Source organism: Crocodylus siamensis, chromosome 8 (assembly GCF_052110815.1).
Source record: "Crocodylus siamensis isolate JL-2025a chromosome 8, ASM5211081v1, whole genome shotgun sequence".
NCBI classification, from domain to species: Eukaryota; Metazoa; Chordata; order Crocodylia; family Crocodylidae; genus Crocodylus; species Crocodylus siamensis.
The window spans coordinates 66,511,132-66,533,066 of NC_143402.1; the positions used below are offsets into that span (position 1 = coordinate 66,511,132).

The 21,935-nt window shown below is 47.9% G+C and overlaps 1 protein-coding gene across 10 annotated transcripts in view; it reads left to right on the forward strand.

Moving 5' to 3' along the window:
* Nucleotides 1–8,298, forward strand: part of EXOC7 (exocyst complex component 7) — a 30,562-nt gene extending 22,264 nt beyond the window's left edge. For 6 of the 10 annotated variants that reach the window (XM_090059691.1, XM_090059693.1, XM_090059692.1 and 3 more), the window contains 8 exons: nucleotides 1,039–1,105; nucleotides 4,006–4,071; nucleotides 4,982–5,102; nucleotides 5,635–5,730; nucleotides 6,035–6,098; nucleotides 6,897–6,938; nucleotides 7,070–7,203; nucleotides 8,062–8,298. In XM_090059691.1, the coding sequence (XP_089915817.1) occupies nucleotides 1,039–1,105; nucleotides 4,006–4,071; nucleotides 4,982–5,102; nucleotides 5,635–5,730; nucleotides 6,035–6,098; nucleotides 6,897–6,938; nucleotides 7,070–7,203; nucleotides 8,062–8,164 (693 nt within the window). In that variant the 3' untranslated portion in view covers nucleotides 8,165–8,298. Of the gene's footprint in view, nucleotides 1–1,038; nucleotides 1,106–2,861; nucleotides 2,901–4,005; nucleotides 4,072–4,981; nucleotides 5,103–5,634; nucleotides 5,731–6,034; nucleotides 6,099–6,896; nucleotides 6,939–7,069; nucleotides 7,204–8,061 lie in introns of all 10 variants that reach the window. The other 4 variants (XM_090059697.1, XM_090059699.1, XM_090059700.1 and 1 more) reach the window with 1 other exon arrangement.
* The last annotated feature ends 13,637 nt before the right edge of the window (nucleotides 8,299–21,935 follow it).

The window sequence follows — 21,935 nt, forward strand, 5'->3', positions numbered from 1 at the left end:
TTCACTGTTGGCACCAGCCCTACAGAGAGCAAATCTCTGTTTCAACAGAAATGTATTTGTTTAAATGAGGCTGTCTTTGCTATTGGTAGGGATTGATTGGATTCTATTAAAAGGTGAGATTCCCTGGCTTCTAGATTCCTGCCTTGGCTTCTTTCCCAGGGTCATAAGACAGTGTTGTGGCATGTGAGAGCTGTTTGAGGGTCTGCCAGTACCAGACCAGAACTTAGACACCTGAACTTAAAATACTCGAGAGGCTGCAGAGACGTGACATGCGTTTAGCCAGCGGTTAGCAGGGCTAAAGTAATTCTCTTAAGCAGTGTGTGGGCCTGATCGGGACATGGATGGGAGTTTTTACAGAATCAGTGCCTTAGCATGCTGCTAAGGGCTTTACACTACTGAGGGAGACGCCTTGTTTCCTTTCATAAGGACCGTAACCCAACTCCTACTCGCTCTTACATTGTGTGTTCAGTGGCTGCTCCTATAAGGGAAAGGGTTAACCCAGCATCTCAACTAAATTTCCAGGTATAATATTAAAGCTTGGTTGCAGGATGTAGTTAAGAGCTTGCCGGCGTGCAGAATTGTGTTGAAATAGCTCTTCCTCATTAGCTACTCCCTGTATGGACACTTGGTTAATGTACTGCTATTCTGAAAATAAAAGTGTCTACACAGGGAGTTAATCAGGAGCAGCTACTTTTGTCTGTACCCACTTCCTTCCTCCAAATAAACTTCCCAGTGTAGATAAACCCTTCCAGTGGGTGCGCTGTTCCTCTTGGTTTGCTGTCCTAGTCTGGGCACTGGAGGTGGCTGCTTCACAGGTTACTTTTGTATAATTGGTACTTGCCTGTCAGTTCATAAAGTGCTTTAAAATCTGAGAAGGTTCAAGACCATGAAGAAGCTCCAATACAACTGAAGTGTTATTTCCAGTTGATTTTTTTTTTTTTTGACTGACTTGTTGTTGGGGCATCTTTTAATGTTTCTAGCGATTTGAAGTGAAACCCAACTGAATTGCTTTTGATTTACCCATCCCTTCTCTTGCAGGCCATTCTTTTCCTGCAACAACTACTGGATTTCCAAGAGACCGCAGGTGCCATGCTAGCATCTCAAGGTATATACACAGGGCTCTCTGGTTGCTACAGTGTCTTCCACATGCTGCTTGAGCCATTTCCCTTAACAAGGTTAAACCTCCTTAACAAGTACTCTGCATAGGCCCCCCCCCATGATCTGCCTTAACTTCCATGACAATGATGATGATCACCTGTGGGTCTCAAAGGGATGAACAGTTGGCTGCTGCCTGGCCTTCCAGATGTGCTGCTAGCTGGCACACATTTTAGTTGTCAGCCTCTGCAATGAGGTAGGGAGATGCAGCTGACAAGTCCTATAAATAAACCAGACAGAGAGCCTATAAATAAACTAGGCACCTGCTGTCTCCTGCTGTCTGATCTCTCAAATGAATACGAGTCAGTCCCGCCGAGTTATTGGGTAAAGAGGTTTGATCACAATGAATTGCATTTGACTTGTCTTGTGTACCTTTCACCCAGTTTCTTTTCATTAACAGCAGTGAGAACACCCACACTGGAGTCTACTCCATTTCTTTGTCTACTTCCGCTGCCTCCCATCATCCTCCTCTAACAGCCACCCTTCTTCCCTGCTAAACTACATGTCTGGTCAGAGTGTCTGCAGAGTTAACTCTTTCATTGACCAAAGAGACAATGCAGCTTTTAGCTTCAGAGGAAACTGATAATGTGTTCTCTGCTTGTCAGAAGGCAAGGTCCTCATTACTTACCCCAAGGCTGGAAAGCGCAGCCAGGCTGTGTGGTGGAGAACCAGAGCAGGAAATCATTACAAGCCTGCTGTAAGCTTTTTGTGGAGGTTCATAAGGCAAACTGTTGGAGTACAGGCTGCTCTGTGTGTTAAATGCAGTGAATTGTAAAAGTCAGCAAAAGAAATGCATCTTCGCAGCCTATAAAAATACCAGGTCAGGATAATGATGATACCTAGGCCTGGTAAGTTAAGTTGGCACCTATTGCCTCAGAGCTGCATATGAGAGGAAGCATAATAAAGCATGTTCTCTGCTGTCATTAGACATCTTGGATCTGTCAGGGTCATCCACACTCCTCCCCTTTTGCCAGTAGTCTTCTCCTGCAGAGCTAGCAACAGCAGGCAATTCTGTGGCTGAGCCCAGGAAACTAGACCTGCTGCTACAGGTATCTAGTCCAATGCAGGGAGCTGCCAGCTTTGATAGCACAGCGTTGTTTGTGATATTATTTTGTGTTCCAGCTGTTCCACGTGATTGGCTGGTGAGACGGTTGGATTTTTGCCTCTGGTGAAATGTTCCACTCAAGTAGAAATGTTTTCACCTGTGGAAAGAGAGCACACAAGAACTGGAATATGAACACCATTTCTTGCTGCGCACTCAACAATTGCTGGCAAAATCTGTGCCAGCCAAAACATCTTCTGTATCTTAAAAGAGGCTTTTAGCCTGCACTTGCAGGCATAAGGTCTTACTGAATAGTCCTCCAAGTAATACAGTTCATTTGACAGAATAACCCAACTCCCATTGGAATGGGAATTTTGCCATTGTTGGGACAGGGTCGGACTGCCGTTGGTAACACTTATTCTGAGAGGGTGATGGGCACACTAAATACTTTTTGCTGGTGCAGACCGCCAAGTTCTTCTTTAATATCCAGCTCGGTCTGTGGTCTTGAAGGAGTAAACCTGCCTGTTATGTGGCTGCTCTGTGTTTAATATCTGCTTTGTTCTTGAAGGGATGGTGGTCTCTAACCTGTCTTTTTGCACTTTACATTTCTTTCTCTCTCCTCCCTTCCCTTTTTTCTCTTTCTATCTTGCCCTAAACTTTGTAGTTCTTGGGGACACATACAATATTCCTTTAGACCCCAGAGGTAAGCAGCGTGGGTCGTTACATTGCCTTTGACTATATCTGGCATTTAAAAAAAAAGTTGTCTTGGGAGGGAGAAAAGGAGGTGTATTTGCAACTACTAACATGTGGATGTAGCTGCCTTCTTGGGAGGGGTTAGGTGGGGGATGCCATGTGAGCAAGAGTGGGGGTGGAGGACTGTCTTGATGCACTGGATTATCTCTAGGATGCTCCATGAAGGTAGCTGTTTCCAGAAGAGTTGCCCTGCTTGGTTTCACATACAGTTCTTTTGTTTGATAATGCTCCCAGCTTTCAGCCACCCCAGTCCTCTGTTCATAAGCAACTTGGGTTCCCAACCTTTCAAGTGATCTTAGTGCTGCTTGCAACCCCGTGAAACTCCTATGGGTCAAGCATCTGAAGCATGGCTTCTCTTTTTGAACACCTCCAGTGTTTTCACAAGTACAACTAGAGTGAGCTTGGCCTGTGGGAGGTTGACCCTTTGGAAATGATCTCTCTTTGCATCCAGGCACTAGAAATTATGTGAACCAGCCCCATCACCTGTTTGAGCAGGTTGTGGAGTTCAAAAAAGTCCTTGCGCAGAGTTCGAGAAGTCTGTTATCAGTACCACCATGTGGCGTTAGCTGAAACCTTTCCAGAGCCGTTGTGCATGTTTGGATTAATGCTGTTGGGATAGTTCAGTAAATGCCTGCCATTAAAAACAATCACTTTCCTGTGCTTATGTTGGAGAAGTTGTAGTGCTAAAAAAGAAAGAAGCTTTTTGCTGGGTTTTGTTGCTCAGCATCTGATAAACAGAGTGTCTTCCAGATCTTAGGAGGGGGCGTTATCATTTCTATCTTGGAGATAATAAGGAAGAAATTACCCTCCTGCAGCAAAGGGGATCAGCAGTTGGTACAAATATAGGGTTCAAGTGGAGTGCAGTGCTATTCTCCCTGATGCTGAATAAACTGATGTATCTGGGGGTTGTAGAGGGGGAGGTAATTTCATTGGCAACCGGAGCCTTGCATTAATTCCATAGCAACAACAAAATGGCTTGTTTGAGTAAAGGCAGATTAACCAAACAAGCCTCTCAGGATGGCGCATTCACTGGCTAAAGGTTCGTTTCTTTTCAGAGACCAGTTCTTCAGCTAGTAGCTACAGTTCAGAATTCAGCCGACGGCTGCTTAGCACCTACATCTGTGAGTATCAAGCACAGCTCTCCTGCCTCTGCTTCTTCCTTGCTTGGCATGTTATAAGACTGTTCAGGTGCCTGCTATAACCTGTTGCAGTTGCTGTTGAAGTTACTCTCCTGCATGGCATTGGAGTGTCAGCTTATGGCTCAATATAATGTGCAGCAATCGCTAGGGTGGGGCATGGTGGTGTGATGTTTGGCTCAGAAGTTCTCTTCAGATTGCCCAAATTTGAGCTCTGGCATGAGCAGATGCATCTCCCTGGCAGTAGGGCCAAGTTTCAATCTTTGCTGGGGATGGAATCAGTGGCTGCCCAAAACGCATACCTCTTAACTCCTCTAGTGCCCATCATTACAGGATAGTGGTCCTGCCTCCCTTTTAGACTTGAGACACGCCATGGAAAATGCCAGCTCTTACCTTTCACTCCTCCCTTTTTGGGATTAGAGAGAAATAATAGAGCAGTTTTTCTGTTGCAAAGAATTCAAAGAGACCACAGTTGTGGCTTTCTATTTGAAATCTCTGGGTTTATCTTATAATCATATTTACACACCTAACAGTGCTAATGTTGTGTGGCACCTCATGGCACCCTTGAAAGATACTCCAGGGCACCGTGGCACCTTGGTTGAGAATTGCTGCTACAGGAAATGGCATGGGAGAGAAACCTCCATTACTTTATGAGGAAAATGGTGTACAACTATCGTGCACATTGGCACACCGAAGCAGTCCTGCAAAATACATGTCTAACTTGTAAACTTAGTTATGAATATGCATGTAGTGTGCATGCATAATTACGCATGGTGGGCCTAAATTTTGCACCTAAGTCTTCTGAAATTGGGGCCATGTTGGTGTTTTTATCATCAGTAGCAGCCACCATCATCTGTGATCTCAATAAAGATCTTTACTACTTTTTCTTTGCAAGGCAAAGTGCTGGGCAACCTGCAGCTAAACCTTCTCAGCAAAGTCAGGGTTTATGAAGACCCAGCTCTAAAAGCCATCTTCCTGCACAACAACTACAATTACATCCTTAAATCCCTTGAAAAGTAAGTGCATCTCTTCATAATCCTCTTGACTCCCAAGGGGACTGAATTTTCTTTCTGGGAGAGGCTTAGTTTTGGGGTTGTGACTTTTTAAAAATAAAGCTCTGGTATGCTGAGTGCATTTACTTAGTGGGTTATCTGCTCTCTGGCATTTCTGTCCCTTTCGAAAACTGCCCTTTTGAAGCATCTCTGTCCTATTGTAAACATACTATATTACACCGGAGAGTGGAGAAATCAAAGCGATGGAGAGGCCTTTGATTGTACTGAACATCTTTCATCTTCTCGGACCTAAGACTCTAACTCTTGAAAGCATTCAGTCGGGAAAGGTTTCTACCGCTAGGTTTGTTCGTTTTGAAGTGGCATGGCTGGAAGAAAAAGGGAAGAAGCTTTTATCACTAATTGTAACGGGGACAACAAGCCTTACTGATAAAGGTTGGAAGCCTTGCTACTTAATTGGCATCACTGAGTGAGAGAAGCAGGGCTGGTTTATGGGTGTTTGGCTTAGCTGATTTTTTTTTTTTTCCTCTCTTGTCAGGTCTGAGCTAATCCAGTTGGTGGCCGTGACTCGGAAGGCAGCAGAAAATTGTTATAGGGAGCTCATTGAGAAGCAGATCCAGACCTACCAGGACAGGTCAGGTGGCCTCCTTTTGTCCTTGTCTAAGTCTCTCAAGCTGTAATGAAAGACTGTCCGATTTTAACGTCCAGAGCTAATGGGGTGGTGGGAGAGGACAGGGTAAGAAAATTTTTAGAAAACAATAAAAATAATGATTTGAAAGACATGGGTGTAAGGTTCATTGTGGCAGAACGTTGGGATGCATGGAGCTGGGGGGTCTCCTTGCTTTTTAGTCCTGGAAAAGGTATTGTGTACATGTGTGTCAGATTTCTTGTTGGCAAAAGTGCTGTCCATAATGTCTTCCCTCTTGTATCAATTGTAGCTGGTTAAAGGTAACAGATTACATCTCGGAGAGAAGTCTGTCTGTCTTTCAAGCTGGAGTTAAGGTGAGAGGGTGGACAAAGGATGGCTTTGATATAGCAGAAGTGGGCAAAATCATTTTCTCCTCTCTGTAGAGAGATTTTTAAAGATAATTATTCTCTACAAAGCATCGAGAGAGTTAATGTGGCTTGTACGTCAGATTGGAGATCAGCCTTTGGGTTCTATGTCTGCTGTCCCAGACTTTCTTTGTGACTCTGGGTCTCGAGTGTCCCCATCTCTAAGATAGGACAAATGACACTTTCACTATTGGAAGACTCGGAGATATTCTCATCAATGCGATCTGTCAAATGACCTGTCCAAACCCCAACATTACTTTCAAATAATATTTCAGGTGAGTGACACGTACTTAATCTCAGATACTCTTGTCACCGACATATTTCTTCTCCTTTGGGAGGAGTCCTAAAAAAATTATTTGTGAAGCAAACTTTGAGGGTGAGGTGAGGTAGGAACCAGTGAGTGGGCATCAAGGTGGTGCCACATGGATGGTGAGATTCCTAAAGCCTTTTAGAAGTTCTTAAGGACAAGACCCTGGGTGTTGCCCATGCAGGCTGGTCACTCCAGGTCAAGAATATCTTAAGTGCTCCACATGCAAATTAAGGGCTTTGCTGGCTTTCACTCTCATATCTGATGAAGAACATCTTGCCTTCAAAAACTTGTCTAACTCTATTTCACTACGTAGTTGGTCCGATTTAAAAGAAATCTTTGCCTTGCATAAGTTAAACAGGAATTTTAGCAGGTGAGCAGCAATATTGTCATTTATACTGGGAAGGACAAATACAATGTCCTTTTCTTCCTTCTTGCAGCTCAAGGACAAAGAAAGGCAGATGATCAAGGAGCGTTTTAAGGTAAGGAGCTCTTGGATGGCAGGAAAACTCTCCTTTCCTCAAAGTAACATTGAGTTTCGCTATTCAGACACAAGACACCACGTGTGTCTTGCTCAGACATGTCCCTAATGGTTTTTTCCTGTCATGGAAAGGGATTTAATGATGGCTTGGAGGAGCTGTGTAAAATCCAGAAGGCTTGGGCTATCCCTGATACAGAGCAGAGGGACAAAATCCGTCGGGCTCAGAAAACCATTGTGAAAGAGACCTACGGTGCCTTCTTAAACAGGTGATGACCCTCTTGCAGGTGCACAGTCCTTTCTCGCCCATTTCCTCTTGTGAAGTGCTGAGTCTTTTTTTGGACCAAAAGCAGATGTGCAAACCGGAGGCAGTCCGCTGTCTTCCAAAACCATCTCCAGCTACTGCGTACTGAGTATGAGGGTTCTGTGAGCTGAGCTAAGTTCACAGTTGATGTTTCCAGGGGATATTTTTGACTTTTGGGGGGGGGGGGGGGTGGAGCAGAATCCATGAGTAGCTTTATTAATGCAACATATTTGAGAGCCGTGTTCCAGAACAGGGATGTCCAGCTTGTGAGTGGAGGAGGTTGCCAACCTGGTGGGCTACACACTGCAAGGTGGGATGCACCTTGCCCCACCCCCTGCCACACAGGCAACCCAGGCTCCCCATTGCCCACAATGGGGACTCTGACTTCCCCTCTCTACTGCACACTGTATGACCAGGTCATATACTGTGCCCCTACCTCCCTGGCAGAGGGGCAGCCAGGCGGGAGCTGTCAGACCACCTGCTAACCCCTTGTGGCTGCATGTGGCTTGTAGGCTGCCAGTTAGACAGCCCTGTTCTAGCTAGAGGAAAGTTGGGTTGCTCTGAGGGATCTGTCCCCGTTAATATGAATATCTGCCCTTAACCGTGCTTATGATGGTTATCCTTGCTGCCAAGAACTACATCAGATGTCTGTCATACTGAAAGAGGCAATGTCAGAGCCTATCTGTTACCCTTCTGGGAAGGGCTGGGGGGGGTGGGGTAGAGGGAAGCAAGGCAGCCTCTCTCCAGAAAGCCAAGTCCTGTGACCTTGGCTTCATGCAGTGCCTGCTGCTGGTCACAGGCTTCTCTTCTTTGCCCCTGGCAGGTATGGCAACGTGCCTTTCACCAAGAACCCCGAGAAGTACATCAAGTACCAAGTTGACCAGGTGGGCGAGATGATTGACAAGCTGTTTGACACATCGGCCTGAACCACTTGCCCTCTTGACCACTCCCGTCTGCAAGTCAGTGCTTTCCGGGTCTTCACAGGACCCTTTCCTGCCCCATTCTGGTGGGCAGGGGTTATACTTGTATTTATCAGATTTATAAACATGTGAAAACACTACCTCCTGTCTGACCTTTTCCTTTTCAAAGTGGATTGCAAGGGAAGACGTGGCTTTTAAGACAGAAAATTTGGCAGGAGGGCTTTTGTTATGCTCATGCTTTTCCAGATCTTGCTTCTGCTCTAAAAACTACATAAAGAGGTATGAACACCATCTCTCCTCTGGGTGAAAGGTATTTGCTCTCGCGTGCTGCATATATGGATTTGCTTGCCTCCTTGATATGTTCCTGCTATGCTAGGTGATGTGTGTTTGTGGTATTAAAGTTTACCTTGAAGAATCTATTGGATCCCAAAGGATGTTCCCCCCCCTCCACTGCATTTGTGGTCCAGTGTGATGTGTTGGTCGGGGAGGATTTCAGAACACTGTTTTAGAGTCCTGAGAGATTGCTCTCCGAGTTACTGCTAAGTGACTGGAGCTCTCAGGATATAGGGTAAGGCCTATACCGTTCCATTATGATGATGGCACTTATTGTATTACTAGTCAATTGCCCATCAGGAATGATCGCAGGTGGGGAAGCATATGGGGATGGAGCCCTGTGTGTTTTCCAAACCCCGCCCCCCCCAACCCCTTTCTGGGCCCACTTCCCCTTTTACCTCCTATTGCAGGGGAGGACTGAGCCTGAGGGTGTGGAGAAGCCAGCCCGCGATGGTGGGGGGGCCCAGGCTGACCCGGCGGCAGTGGGGGAACAGGAGGAGCAGGCCTGGAGCTGACTGGGGGGGTGGGGAGGAAGCCTGAGCTGGGGGAGAAACTGGCCCATCATGGCATTGCAGGGGGAGCACCAGGTCCGACCCGACGCAGCAGCTGCTGGGGGAGGGGAGGAGTGAGCCTCTTCCACCTCGGGCCTGGGTCTCATTCCTCCCCAACCTCCCCCCACTGCTGCCACGGCATGCCCACTATTTCCCCCCATGCATGTCGGGCCCGTTCCCCCCCATCACGGCCACATCAGGCCCTGCAGGCAGTGACGATGGAAGGGGGGAAGGGTGGGTCAAGGCCAGAGCCATGGCCTCGCTGCCTCTGCCCCCCGTGTCTCCACCATCATGGTGGCGCTCCACAGCGCCGCCAGCTCCTGTTGGAACGCTTGTTTGCACTCTGGCTGTTTGTCAGCCAGTTGGAGCGCAAATAAAGCATTATGGAGACATGACTTAGGCTTTTACAATATTGGACTGGGGGAGAGAACACAATTTGCTGGTGTTGTGGGTCTCCTGCCAGTATTTAACAGCTGTTTGGAATGGAAAGACCCAGGCTAGGACAAGGAAAGCTTAGGTGTTCTTTAAGCTGTGCATGCGACTGTATGGTAGAGTTGCTGAAATCAGGACTGAAATCCTCTGTTTACAAAACAGTCACGGATGGACATTTGCTTCTCTGCACAAACACACTCCTTATCTCACATGGTCCTGGTTTTATTTACTAAAATAGAGGTCTCTGTTCATTGAGGCCTTAGTGATACTGCTGAAGCTGTCAACTTTGCTAGTTGTTTGCAGATATCTGGACTGAGACCAGTTAGGCTTTCTTTTTGTAGGCTGCCAAAGGGCCATCTGATAGCCGCAGTTCCTGGCTTCTACTGTCCTTGGCTGGCTTTCAGTTGGTGACCTAAAAGTGAAGGGTTCTGCCTTTTCCCCAGCTCCCTGAGGTTTCCAGTTCTTATTGGACTAACTAAAATAACACTGATTATGTCACAGGTTTGTCCTTTGCCTAAAACAACTACCTCTTCAATTGTCCCCCTTGTAGAGTGGCAAGGCTACAAACAGCTGTGGCACTCTGTTAATCCCCTGTAAGAAGAGGTGCCTGGGATTGAAAGGAGCTGTGGTGTCTACATTTGGTTCAGGTCCTTTCCTTTTTGGGCTCAGATATTGTGGGGAGTACAAGCTGTAACAAATGGTCTTGGGAGATGGAGTATTGAGTCATTGTCTGGCTTTATGAAATGCATCATTACATCTTTTTAAAAGCGTGAGTGAAGAAGAGGCAGGTTACTGCTAGAACTTGTTTCCCCCTGTTGTGCTGATGTGAAACTGTTTAGCCACTGCAGCCCAGTTAGTAATAGGAAGCTTTCTGCAGCAGCTACTAAAGCAAACAATGAAACAAAAAATACAAGCCAGCCTTCCTATTTTGTAAGAGTTTTTTTTACAGTGGTCAAAGGTGTATGAACCACTGAACTTCCACTGGATTTTCCAAGGGGCCTCCGGGAAATTGGGCCCCAATTTTCCTGTTCAGCCTATAGAATCACACAGACATAGAGCTGTAAGGGACCTCAAGAGGTCATCTAGTCCAACCACCTACCAGGGGCAGGATTATCCCTATCCAAACTATCCTCTACAAATCCATTGTCTAACCTATTAGTAAAATTGTGCAGTCAATGCTGTCACACAACTGCAAGGCACCCATGTCACTAACCCACCACAGGTATGGTATGGGTACAACATTGGCCAATGTCCTGCTGCTTTGAGGGTTGCTAAAATACACTGAAGGGATACAAGGAAGACACCTCCATCCTATTCATTTCTTTTTGGGTCCTTGCCCCTTTCCTCACAGGAGACTGTTGAGGCCACGCTGGCTTCTGAAATTTCCCTTCTTGGCCCACCTACCACTGTAAGAACATAGACATGAACGTGGTGATTGTGAGAGCAGGGTGATGTATTTGCAGGTTTTCTGTGGAGAATGTTATCCTCCCATCCCAGCCTTCTTCCCTCTCTTTCCAAACTCCTGTTCATTGTGACCCATCCCTTTCCCTTGCACACAGCCTAAATACTGGACATGAGAATAAAGAGCGAAGTGTTGGATTACCCGCAATGGGCTAGTCTGCCCTCTTTTTGGTTGTCTCCAGTGTCATGCACCCCTTCCCCTTCAGTTGCTGGAGATGATCCTCTTCAAGCTAGGACTTTTAAAATGTTTTGGGATGTGCATGCAACTCTGCCTCTCAGTTAACCCTCATTTCTCATATTGAACTCCCACAGCTTGCTAGGTTAGAAGGTGGCCTTTATTGTTTGCCCATGGTAACCTTATAAATACAGAGTTTCCATAGAGCTGAAAGCATTTGCAATATTCAGTGCTTATATAAGGGTTTTGTTTGGAAGCAAACTCATTATTTGACCAAATCCATGTTTACAGAAACTAATATATGCTAGCATCTAATTAGGTAGCTCAGCAATGGAGCAGCCATTGTGTCAATGCCCAGAGCGATAAAAGCAGAGAATTGGTCATGGTGGAGGGGGTGACATTGAAACTTGGTATAAACAGGAGTGAGAGAATAATAAAGGGAACAAAGCATCATGGAGCACCGGAAGGGTTGTGTTTTAACCCCTTCACTGCTGCAGTGTGCATGTCAACAGCATTTTCATTTACTTTGCTAAAAAGAGTGGTGGTTGTACTGAGTCCATCTGTAGGCTCTGGGAAGGTAGGTTTCATAGATGATATGTTTCGTAGATGTTCAGTGCCAAAAATAACATTTTACTTATATGTCTATAGATTTGTCCAATGGACCTCAGAAATTTGGGCTCATGCTGCATTAAGTGATGTACAAACTCACTGTCTACAGTATAACCAAGAAGGGTGGTAAAAGAACAGGTTAGGGACTGTTTAATAGAGAGATACTGATACATTGGTCCGATATTAGATCGGCACCGATATAAAGAAAATTGGCTGTATCGGAAGTCGGCCTAATGCGGCCGATTTTAATTTGGCTGATAAATGCCCATGCACGTGCGCAGCACGCAGGCAGCAAGGAGCACAACCCGGCAGCACGGAGAGCTGTGGGCAGCTGGTAAGTCTGTTGTGGTGGAAGGAGAGGTGTGGGGGGGGGAAAGGGGTAGATAAATGTGCCCCATGGTGAGAGAGGGAGTGGGGCAGAGGCAGATGCTGCCTAGGTGAGATGGGGTGTGGGACAGCTGTGGCTCATGCAGGGGTCAGGAGGGGGTGGGGGGCAGCTCCCACCACTGCTTGCACCATAGGAGGGCATATGGGGGGGCATGGGCCTTGGGATCTGCGCGTGGCAGGGCAGGACAGGCAGGCTGGGGCTGCGCCGGACTCTTCTCTGCAGGGACTGGGCTCAGGGCGGGTGGCAGCGCTGCTGGTAGGGGGACTATGGGGTGGGGGGGACTGCAGCCACCCCAAATTTCACCATAGCCCCCACTTCCAGCGCCACTGCCACCTGCCCCAAGCTCAGCCCCCAGCAAAAAGAGCCTGGCTCCAGTCCACAGCTGCAGCCCGCCCCATGCAGATCCAAGGCACACTCTCCCCCTGTGCCCTCCTGGGGTCCATGCAGCAGTGGGAGCTGCACCCCCGCACACCCCCGGATGAGTCGTGGCTCCATCCCTCACCCACCACGGCCCGGCTGGGCAGCCCACGCCCCACTCCCTCTCTCACCATGGGGGGGTGTTGAATTGCACCCCCCCCATGCCCTTTCCTTCCCCCTTCCCTTCCACCACAACAGACTTACCAGCTGCACACAGCTGTATTGGAAATCGGATCAGTATTGGCCGATATGCCTCCTTAAAACTTGGCTATCTGTATCGGCCCCCAAAATCTCTTATCAGTGCACCCCTACTATTTAGAAAAGCTGGACAGGTACAAGTCCATGGGGCTTGATGCAGTGCATCCAAGGGTGCTGAGGGAGGTGGCTGAAGTGATTGCAGAGCCACTGGCTATTATCTTTGAAAACATGTGGCGTTTGGGGGGAGGTCCCAGATGATTGGGAAAAGGGTAGCTGTATAGTGCCCATCTTTTAAGAAAGGGAAGAAGGAGGATCCAGGGAACTACAGGCCAGTCAGCCTAACCTCAGTCCCCAGAAAAATCATGGAGCAGGTCCTCAAATAATCCATTTCTAAGCACTTGGAGAAAGTGATTAGGAATAGTCAGCATGGATTCACCAAGGGCAAGTCATGCCTGACCAATGACCAGCCTGAGATGACTGACTCTCTGGACGTGGGAAAAGCAGTGGAAATATAATATACCTGGACTTTAGCAAGGCTTTTGATACAGTCTCCCACAGCATTCTTGCAAGCAAGCTGAAGAAGTATGGATTGGATGAATGGACTGTAAGATGGATAAGAAAGCTGGTAGGACTGTGCAAAATTTCAGCAGCCGTTTTGTTTCAGAGGTGGTGTGGTCCATTTCAGCGCCTGAAACACTGAATCTGAAGTGAAACAGAAGGCTCTGAAACATCTCCAAAATTAAATGAAACCATCTGAAACATTTCAACAAAGTTTCAGGTGTTTTGGAGCCAGGCTTGCAGGGAAACAGAAACTAAGAGGAGGTAGCGGGAGAAGAGGGGAGGAAGGACTGCTCTAATATTGACGTCTGTAGCTGGCCAGTGTCTGCGGTCTGTCCCTGAGGTCCATCCCAATGCTCTGAGGGTGGGACAGCAGCCTGCTTTCATCCCGTGCACATATCTGGGGGCCTGTGCCCCCTGGGAGAAGTCCGGGACATCCCTGCTGCCCTCCTGGGGGACATAAGCCCTCAGATCTGCTTGTGGGATGACAGGAGGCTGCCACTGCTGGCTGGAGCCAGCACCAGCACCCAAGAAGCCCCCATGGCTGCCCTGCTGGCCCCAGCCCCAGCCTCCCAGCATTTTAAAAAAAAAAAAAAAAAAAAGCCCTGCACTCGCTGGTTCTGGCAGCAAGGATTGGGACCTCTGGGTGTGGCAGAACCTGCCCCCACCCCACAGTGTGGGGCAGTGGGGATCACCCTCCCCACCTGCCTGGCACCCGCATGGCAGCTTCCCCATGGCATGGGTGCAGCGTGGTTCGGCAGGGCACCATGCACTGTATGGGAGCTGGGGCTGCTAGGGCTGAGTGGTGCCAGGCTCCGGCTGACTTCTGGAGCCGCCCCAGTTCCCAGGCAATGCACAGCGCCCTGACGAGCCGTGCTGTACCCATGCAATGCGACAGCTGCTGTGCGGGTGCCAGGTGGGGGGGTCAATCCCCATTGCTCCCCACTGCTCTGCGCTTGGTGGGGGGTGCTCTGTCATGAGCCCCCACAGGCCCTGGTCCCCACTGCCAGAGCCAGTGAGTGTGTGTGTGGGGGGGAGGGTTCCTTAAAGTGCTGGAACTAGGTTGGGGCTGGGTGGAGGATGGGGCCGGCCAGGGCAGCTTCCCCCACCCGGGGAGAGGCAGGCACAGGAGGAGCCGCAGGAGAACCTTCAGCTGCCCGGCTGTGCCTGCCTCTTCCCTGCTGATCCGAATCTCCATAGCAGCGTCAAAGCTCCCAAATGGATTCGGCCAAATCAAAATGGAGCAGTGATCCGAAACACCGAAACGAATCACTGTCCTCCAAAATGTCCAAATCCAAAATCAAAACAAGACATAGCTGTTTTGTACAGCCCTAAAAGCTGGCTGGGTTGTCGGGATCAACGGGTAGTGATCAAAGGCTTGATATCTAGCTGGCAGCTGATATCAAGTGAAGTGCCCCAGGGGTCGATACTGGGGCTGGTTTTGTTCAATATCTTCATTAAGGATCTGGAAGATGGGATGGATTACACCCTCAGCAAGTTTGCAGATGACAAAGCTGGGATGTATAGTAGATACACTGGAGTCTAGGGCTAGGATTCAGAGTGACCTAGACAAACTGGAGGATTGGGCCAAAAGGGATCTCATAAGGTTCAACAAAGACAAGTGCAACATCCTGTACTTGGGACAGAAGAATCCCATGCACCGGTACAGCCTGGGAACTGACTGGCCAAGCAACAGCTCTGCAGAAAAGGACCTGGGGGTTACAATGGACAATAAACTGGGAATGGGTCAGCAGTGTGCCCTTGTTGCCAAGAAAGTTAACAGCAACTGGGCTGCATTAGTAGGAGCATTGCCAGCAGACCAAGGGAAATGATTATTCCCCTCTATTCTGCACTGGTGAGGCTCATCTGGAGTTTTGTGTCGAGTTTTGGGCACCCCCACCACAGAAAGGATGTGGACAAGTTGGAGAGAGTCCAGCCAAGGGCAACGAAAATGCTTAGAGGGCTAGGACACATGACTTGAGAGGCTGAGGGAACTGGATTTATTTAGTTTGAAGATAAGACCAAGGTGCGATTTAATAGCAGCCTTCAACTCCCTGTAGGCTGGTTCCAAAGAGGATGGAGCCGGACTGTTCTCAGTGGTGGCAGATGACAGAACAAAGAGCAACGGTCTCAAGTCGCAGCAAAGGGAAGTTTTAGGTTGGATATTAGGAAGAACTTTCTCAGCAGAAGGGTGGCGAAACACCAGAACAAGTTACCTAGAGAGGTGGCGTTATCTCCATCCTTGGATATTTTTAAGGCCCAATCTAATTGGGGATGGTCCCGCTTTGAGCAGGAGGGTGGACTAGATGGTCTCCTGAGGTCCCTTCCAGCCCTAATTTTCTATCATTCTAAAGGGAAAAAACATGAAGGAATGCATGGACCTGAACTATCTTGTCCAAGGTCACACTACAGTTTGGCAAAGCCAGAATTAGAAGATAGGTCTTTTTGTCAGACTACTAGTACCTGTTCCAGTAGTCGATACATGGCTATCAGCACTGGAAGGCAGCGAGGTGTGTGGCTTCCAGGTGATCAAGAGAGCAGATCACAAGTTGTAAACAGCAATCTCATGAATAGTTCTTGCTCAAAGTCATTGGAAATTCTTCAGGTCTGGGAGTATATGTCTGGGATGATTTAGACTGGGATGATTCTGCCTAGAACGGCAGGGTTGAACTAGCTCGGGGAGAGCTCTCTCCATCCCTGTAGTTCTGTTTTTGAAGTCCTTTTCCTGTAGCATTTGTATTGGGATGACACACAGGAAAGTTCGGAAGAGACTCAGGATTCCAACAACGTGTTTCTGGGGTGCGCTTACATAATACTAGATTCTAAATAACAGTTAATTAAATGGCAATAATTGCTTTAAAACACCCTCAGGTGTTTTTATGGCTGCTGAGTTGAATGCCTTTAATTTGGAAATCAAAGCACTGTGCAAAAAATAAGTTCAAATTCCACTTTTATATAAAGGGACACTGGCATAGAGAGGTCAGACGTAAAGCTAAGAATATCTCCTAGGTCTCCTAATGTCCATCCTGGTGGTGTATGTACTGGACTATCCTTTGGAAAGAAGGAAATGAGAGCTAACTGTATAAAGATCTGTATGAGGAACACATTCTCTCCCCTTCCTCTCCATTCTCTCCTCTTAGCCTTGAGGACTAACCAAAATTATGAATCCAGGACAGTTGAATTTGGTATTGCAAATGTATCCCTTGCAACTTTGAAGAACACAACATCTAGAATACAACTCGTGACGGATCAGACTTGGATGCCTAGCATTGCTATCGTGGGTGAATTGGCTATCCAGACATCTGCACTGTAGATGTTTGGTGTCTAGAACAGTAACATCCTCCTCCACCTTTATCTTTGAGTTGGCAAACTTCTCCAGGTGGCTGATCAGACTCACATTTCCAACCAAACTAGATAGCAGTAAATATGAGATGGAAGATGATGACCAGGCCAAGTAAATGAAAAAGAAGACCCTACTAATGTCCGCTGAAGCCTCCTTTCTGGGCATTGTCTCATCTTCTCTCCAGTATCTGCAGGGTAAAGCAGCAAGAGCAAATAGTGGAAACGTGAGCATGACGATGCTTCAAGAATCTATGTAACCAAGTCTTGGTCTCGAGAGCTTTGCAGTCCAAATCTTGAAGACAACGCAGGAAACACTGGCAAGTCTGGCTGGAAATCAGTCAGGCTTGCCCCAGAAAGGGTTTTTAAAGAAAGAGGGCTTTAAGGAGCAGCTGTCTTTTATGTGACTATCTTTCTTAGGGAGAAAACATTGATTAGGGACTACGCTATCCTCTGCTCCCCCTGCCCACTTTGCTGCCCTCTCCTACATTGCAGACCTGTATAGACTTTCCAGCCATGCAAGACTAATGCTCCCTGTGCAATGACCGTTTGGTGCTCTGGGCCCCCTATGCATTATAATCTCCCTTGTAATCTCCTGCCTTTTGTCTTGCTGTTGGTTGGTTTCTGGCTGACTTGGGTAGGCATGGGGGATTTCTACCCCAAAATCTCCATCTTTATCTGGGCATGTAGACTCTCAGCTGCCAGGCAAGTTGTCATAACCATCTCAACTGTGGCAATGAACAGTAACACCAGCAGCCACTGAAATCATAAACCGAGGAGAGATCCCCATGAAAGTGAGCTCTTCTGACCATGAGCATAAAACTGCTGGGAGCCTTGAGAAGAAATAACTTTTGTAATGTTATTTATAATGTTCTATAAAACGGGCGACTGCACCAGGCTTGAGAAGATGGCTCCAAGTCTCTGTCTCCTAATTACACTCAATAGAGCAAGTAGGAGAATTAGAAGAAATGAATCCCTAGTGTAAGTTCAATGCTTTCAGTGGCATCACTGGGGGTGAATTTGTCTCAAGGCCTTCAATGTCTAGGCACTGTGGAGTGGGAAAAGGAGAGACTGGTTATCTGTCATAACCCAGGAACTCGCTCCTGAGAAATACTCTGGGATAGGGCTGTAGTGTCATTCCATTTTCTAATTAAATAGTCAAAATCACTTAGCCCTTCACAGTTGCTGGATCACAGCTTGAGTCCTGCAGTAGTTTTGGTTACTTGGCAGTGGAAGATGGCAGGGAGCAGGGACATAATAAAGGCCCTGCTCTGAAGACAGGTTGGGTATTGTATCTAACCTTGGAGGCTGAGAGGCCAATTAATAATCTCTGGTTGTAAGGCTGCTGCTTACCACCTGCCAGCAGCTGATTGTCTGTAATTGCTGAGCAGAGGGTTACAGGAAGAAGACCCTGGCAGGGAATCAGCCAGGGAAGTGTGGAATACCAGGTATGCCAGCAAGAAGGTGCCCATGTAAGAGAGCCTATCTGGGCTGAGTAACTTGGTACGATGAGACATGGGTTGATGCGCATGCCTGTGCTTTCTGTCTTCAGCTTCAAAGAACCCCTGTGGGCATTTGCCAAGATCGGTGGGTAAATGAAATGATTTGTGTGGGTCACACCACATCCCAGTTACGCAGACATGAGTGAGTTGGATTGCTTGCCTCAGTGTACTTTCATAGATTCATAGATGTTAGGGTCGGAAGGGACCTCAATAGATCAAGTCCGACCCCCTGCATAGGCAGGAAAGTGCACTGGGTTCAGATGCCTATCTAACCTCCTCTTGAAGACCCCCAGGCTAGGGGAGAGCACCACCTCCCTTAAGAGCCTGTTCCAGACCTTGGCCACGCTAACTGTGAAGAAGTTCCTCCTAATGTCCAGTCTAAATCTGCTCTCTGCTAGTTTATGGCCATTATCTCTTGTGACCCCCAGGGGCACCTTGGTGAGTAGAGCCTCACCAATTTCCTTTTGCGCCCCAATGATGAATTTATAGGCAGCCACAAGGTCACCTCAAACTTCTTTTGAGGAGGCTGAAGAGGTCCAGGTGCCCTAGTCTCTCCTCGTAGGGCTTGGCCTGCAAGCCCTGAACCATATGAGTGGTCCTTCTCTGGACCTCTCCAGGTTATCCACATCCCTCTTAAAGTGTGGCGCCCAAAACTGGATGCAGTACTCCAACTGTGGTCTGACCAGCGCCTGATAGAGGGGAAGTATCACCTCCTTGGTTCTGTTTGTCATGCATCTGCTGATCCACGATAAAGTACAGTTAGCTTTGCTGATGACTTCATCGCACTGGTGGCTCATGTTCATCTTGGAGTCCACTAGGCCTCCAAGATCCCTTTCCGCTTTTGTGCTACTGAGCAGGTCATTTCCTAGGCAGCAGGTGTGGTGGAGATTTTTGCTCCCTAGGTGCAGCACTTCGCATTTCTCCTTGTTAAATTGCATTCTGTTGTTTTCTGCCCACCCTTCTTGGGCTCCTGTCGCGCCAAATCTCTTACCCTGCAGTGCGTCATTGCCTAACTGCCTGAGCTCGCTGAAGGCAGCCTTCCTAAAATCTAGCACTTCCACCCTACCAGTTACCTTTCCCACTTGACTGCTGGGTCTTAACACACACACACACAGTGTCACCCATGTCACAAGTTTTGCTTGTCCGCAGTTTGAAGTGCAGTTTCCACCAACCCCCTGCACCTATTTCCTTGAAACTTGGTAGGCTTTGTGGCCTCAGCAGGAGCTACCACTCCTGCAGTTTTGAGTCCACTGTGTCTTAACACGTATGCGTAACATGAGTTTCGCTTTCAAGATTTTGGGGTATAGTTTCCCCAACCCCCCTGCACCTATCTCCTTGAAACTTAGCAGGCTTTGTGGCCTCTACAGGGGCTAGCATTCTTGTAGTTTTGACCCCACTGTGTCTTAACACGTACACATGACAAGTTTTGCTTTCGGGATTTTGGGGTGCAGTTTCTCCGAACCCTCTGCACCTCCCTCCTTGAAACTTGGCAGACTTTGTTGCCTCAGCAGGGGCTACCATCCCTGCAGTTTTGACCCCGCTGTGGCTTAACGCATACATGTGACATGTTTTTCTCTCAAGATTCGCAGTGCAGTTTCTCCATACCCCTGCACCTATCTTCTTGAAACTTGGCATGCTTTATGCCCTCAGAAGAGGCTACCATTCCTGCAAGTTTCATCCAAATCTGGCCAGAAATGACGAAGTTATAACCTGTTTCAACCTTCCCCATTATAGCCTATGGGCAAAACGGCAAAACGTTTCAACGGAACAAAACAAAACAGCCATTTTGACTTGAAACAAAAGTCGAAACGAAACACTGCTCTGTCAAAACGGGATGCTTCTGTTTTGCGCAGCCCTACCTGACATCTCCTGGGAGGAGCAGTCAGCCAAATCTAACCGTTCACGTAGGTTCTTAACCTGCGTACAGGGCCTTTACCTAACACAGGAGGTATACGGTCTCACTAGGGGGCGTGCCTTGCTGGACTTGGGGAGGACCTGGTAGGGGAGCTGCAGATTTGTGGTCACCTTGGGGACAGTGACCACCAATCAGTCAAATTCACCATATGGCATAGGGTAGGTAAGATAACTAGTAGGGTGGAAGTGCTTGACTTTAGAAAGGCTAACTTCAGTGTGCTCCAGAGTGTAGTCAATGATGCACTGCAGGATGGGAGTGTTGGCGAGATGGGAGTCCAGGAAGGGTGGTCATTCCTAAAGGAGGCAATCCTTTTGGCACAGAGGGAGATGATCCCAGTATGAGGGAAAAGGGAGAAAGGAGCCATAAAACTTCCTTGGCTAAACAGGGAAATCCAGGGGAGCCTAAGGGCAAAAAAGAAGGCATATAGGTGGTGGAAGCAGGGAGAAGCTACCAAGGAGGAGTATACCTACTTGGCCCACACTTGCAGGGAGGCAGTTAGAAAGGCCAAAGCAACTACAGAGCTGAGGCTGGCAACACAAATTAAAGACAACAAAAAGTCTTTTTTTTTTAGGTATGTAGGGAGTGAAAGGAAGGCACAGGGCAGCATAGGACCCCTACTGCACATGGAAGAGCAATTAGTGACAGAGAGGGGGGACAAGACTGAGGTAATCAATGAGTTTTTGCCTTGGTGTTCCTGAACAGGTTTCAAGATAAGTCTCCTAATAGTTCTTAGATGGGCATCAGAGGGACACCAGCCCGCCAACGGTCGACGCTGACTTGGTGCAGAGTCACTTGGATGGACTGGATGTGTTTAATTCAGCAGGCCCGGATGAGCTGCAGCTGAGAGTACTGAAGGAACTGGCCGGTGTCATAGCAGAACCACCTGTTTGAGCACTCGTGGCACTCAGGCCAGGTCCCAGAGGACTGGAAAAGGGCCAGTGTGGTCCCTATTTTCAAGAACGGGAGGAAGGGGGATCCAAGTAATTATAGGCCAGTCACTCTCACCTCCATCCTTGGAAAGGTCTTTGAAAAAATTATGAAGGATCATTTTTGTGGGAGTCCAGCGGGAAAAATGCAGCAGGGAAACCAGCATGGATTTGTAGCAGGTGCCTGCTACAATCTGGTTTTGTTTTTATGGCAGGGTCACAAAATGCTTAGACGCAGGAGTAGAGGTGGATGTCGGTTTCTTGGACTTTAGCAAGGCCTTCGATATGGTATCTCATCCTATTCTCATAAATAAATTAAGAAGCTGTGACATAGGGTGGGTGGCAAATTGGCTTAGCGGTCACACCCAGGGTGGTAGTAGACGGGTCGGTATCAACCTGGAAGGATGTAGGTTGGGGGGGTCCGGCAGGATTCGGTCCTTGGACCTCAATATCTTCATCAGTGACTTTGGATGTGGGTGTAAGGTGTACTCTGTCCAAGTTTGTGGATGATACCAAATTGTGGGGTGACGTGCACACTCTGGAGGGTAGGGAACAATTGTAGGCAGTCCTGGACAGGTTGGAAAAGGGGGCAGTACACAGTAGGATGCAGTACAACAAGGACAGTTGCAGAGTGCTGCACCTAAGGTGCAAAAATATCCAGCACACCGACTGGCTGGGAAGTGACCCTCTCAGCAGCGGAAGGGGATCTCAGTGTCATAGTGGACTCCAAGATGAACATGAGTCATCAGTGTGATGAAATCATCAGCAAAGCTAACCACACTTTATCATGCATGAGCAGATGCATGACAAATAGATCCAAAGAGGCGATACTTCCCCTCTATGCAACATTGGTCAGACCGCAGTTGGAGTACTGCATCCAGTTTTGGCCGCCATACTTCAAGAAAGATTTTGATAGACTCAAGAGGGTCCAGAGGAGGCCACTCGTATGGTTAGGGGCTTACAGGACAAGCCC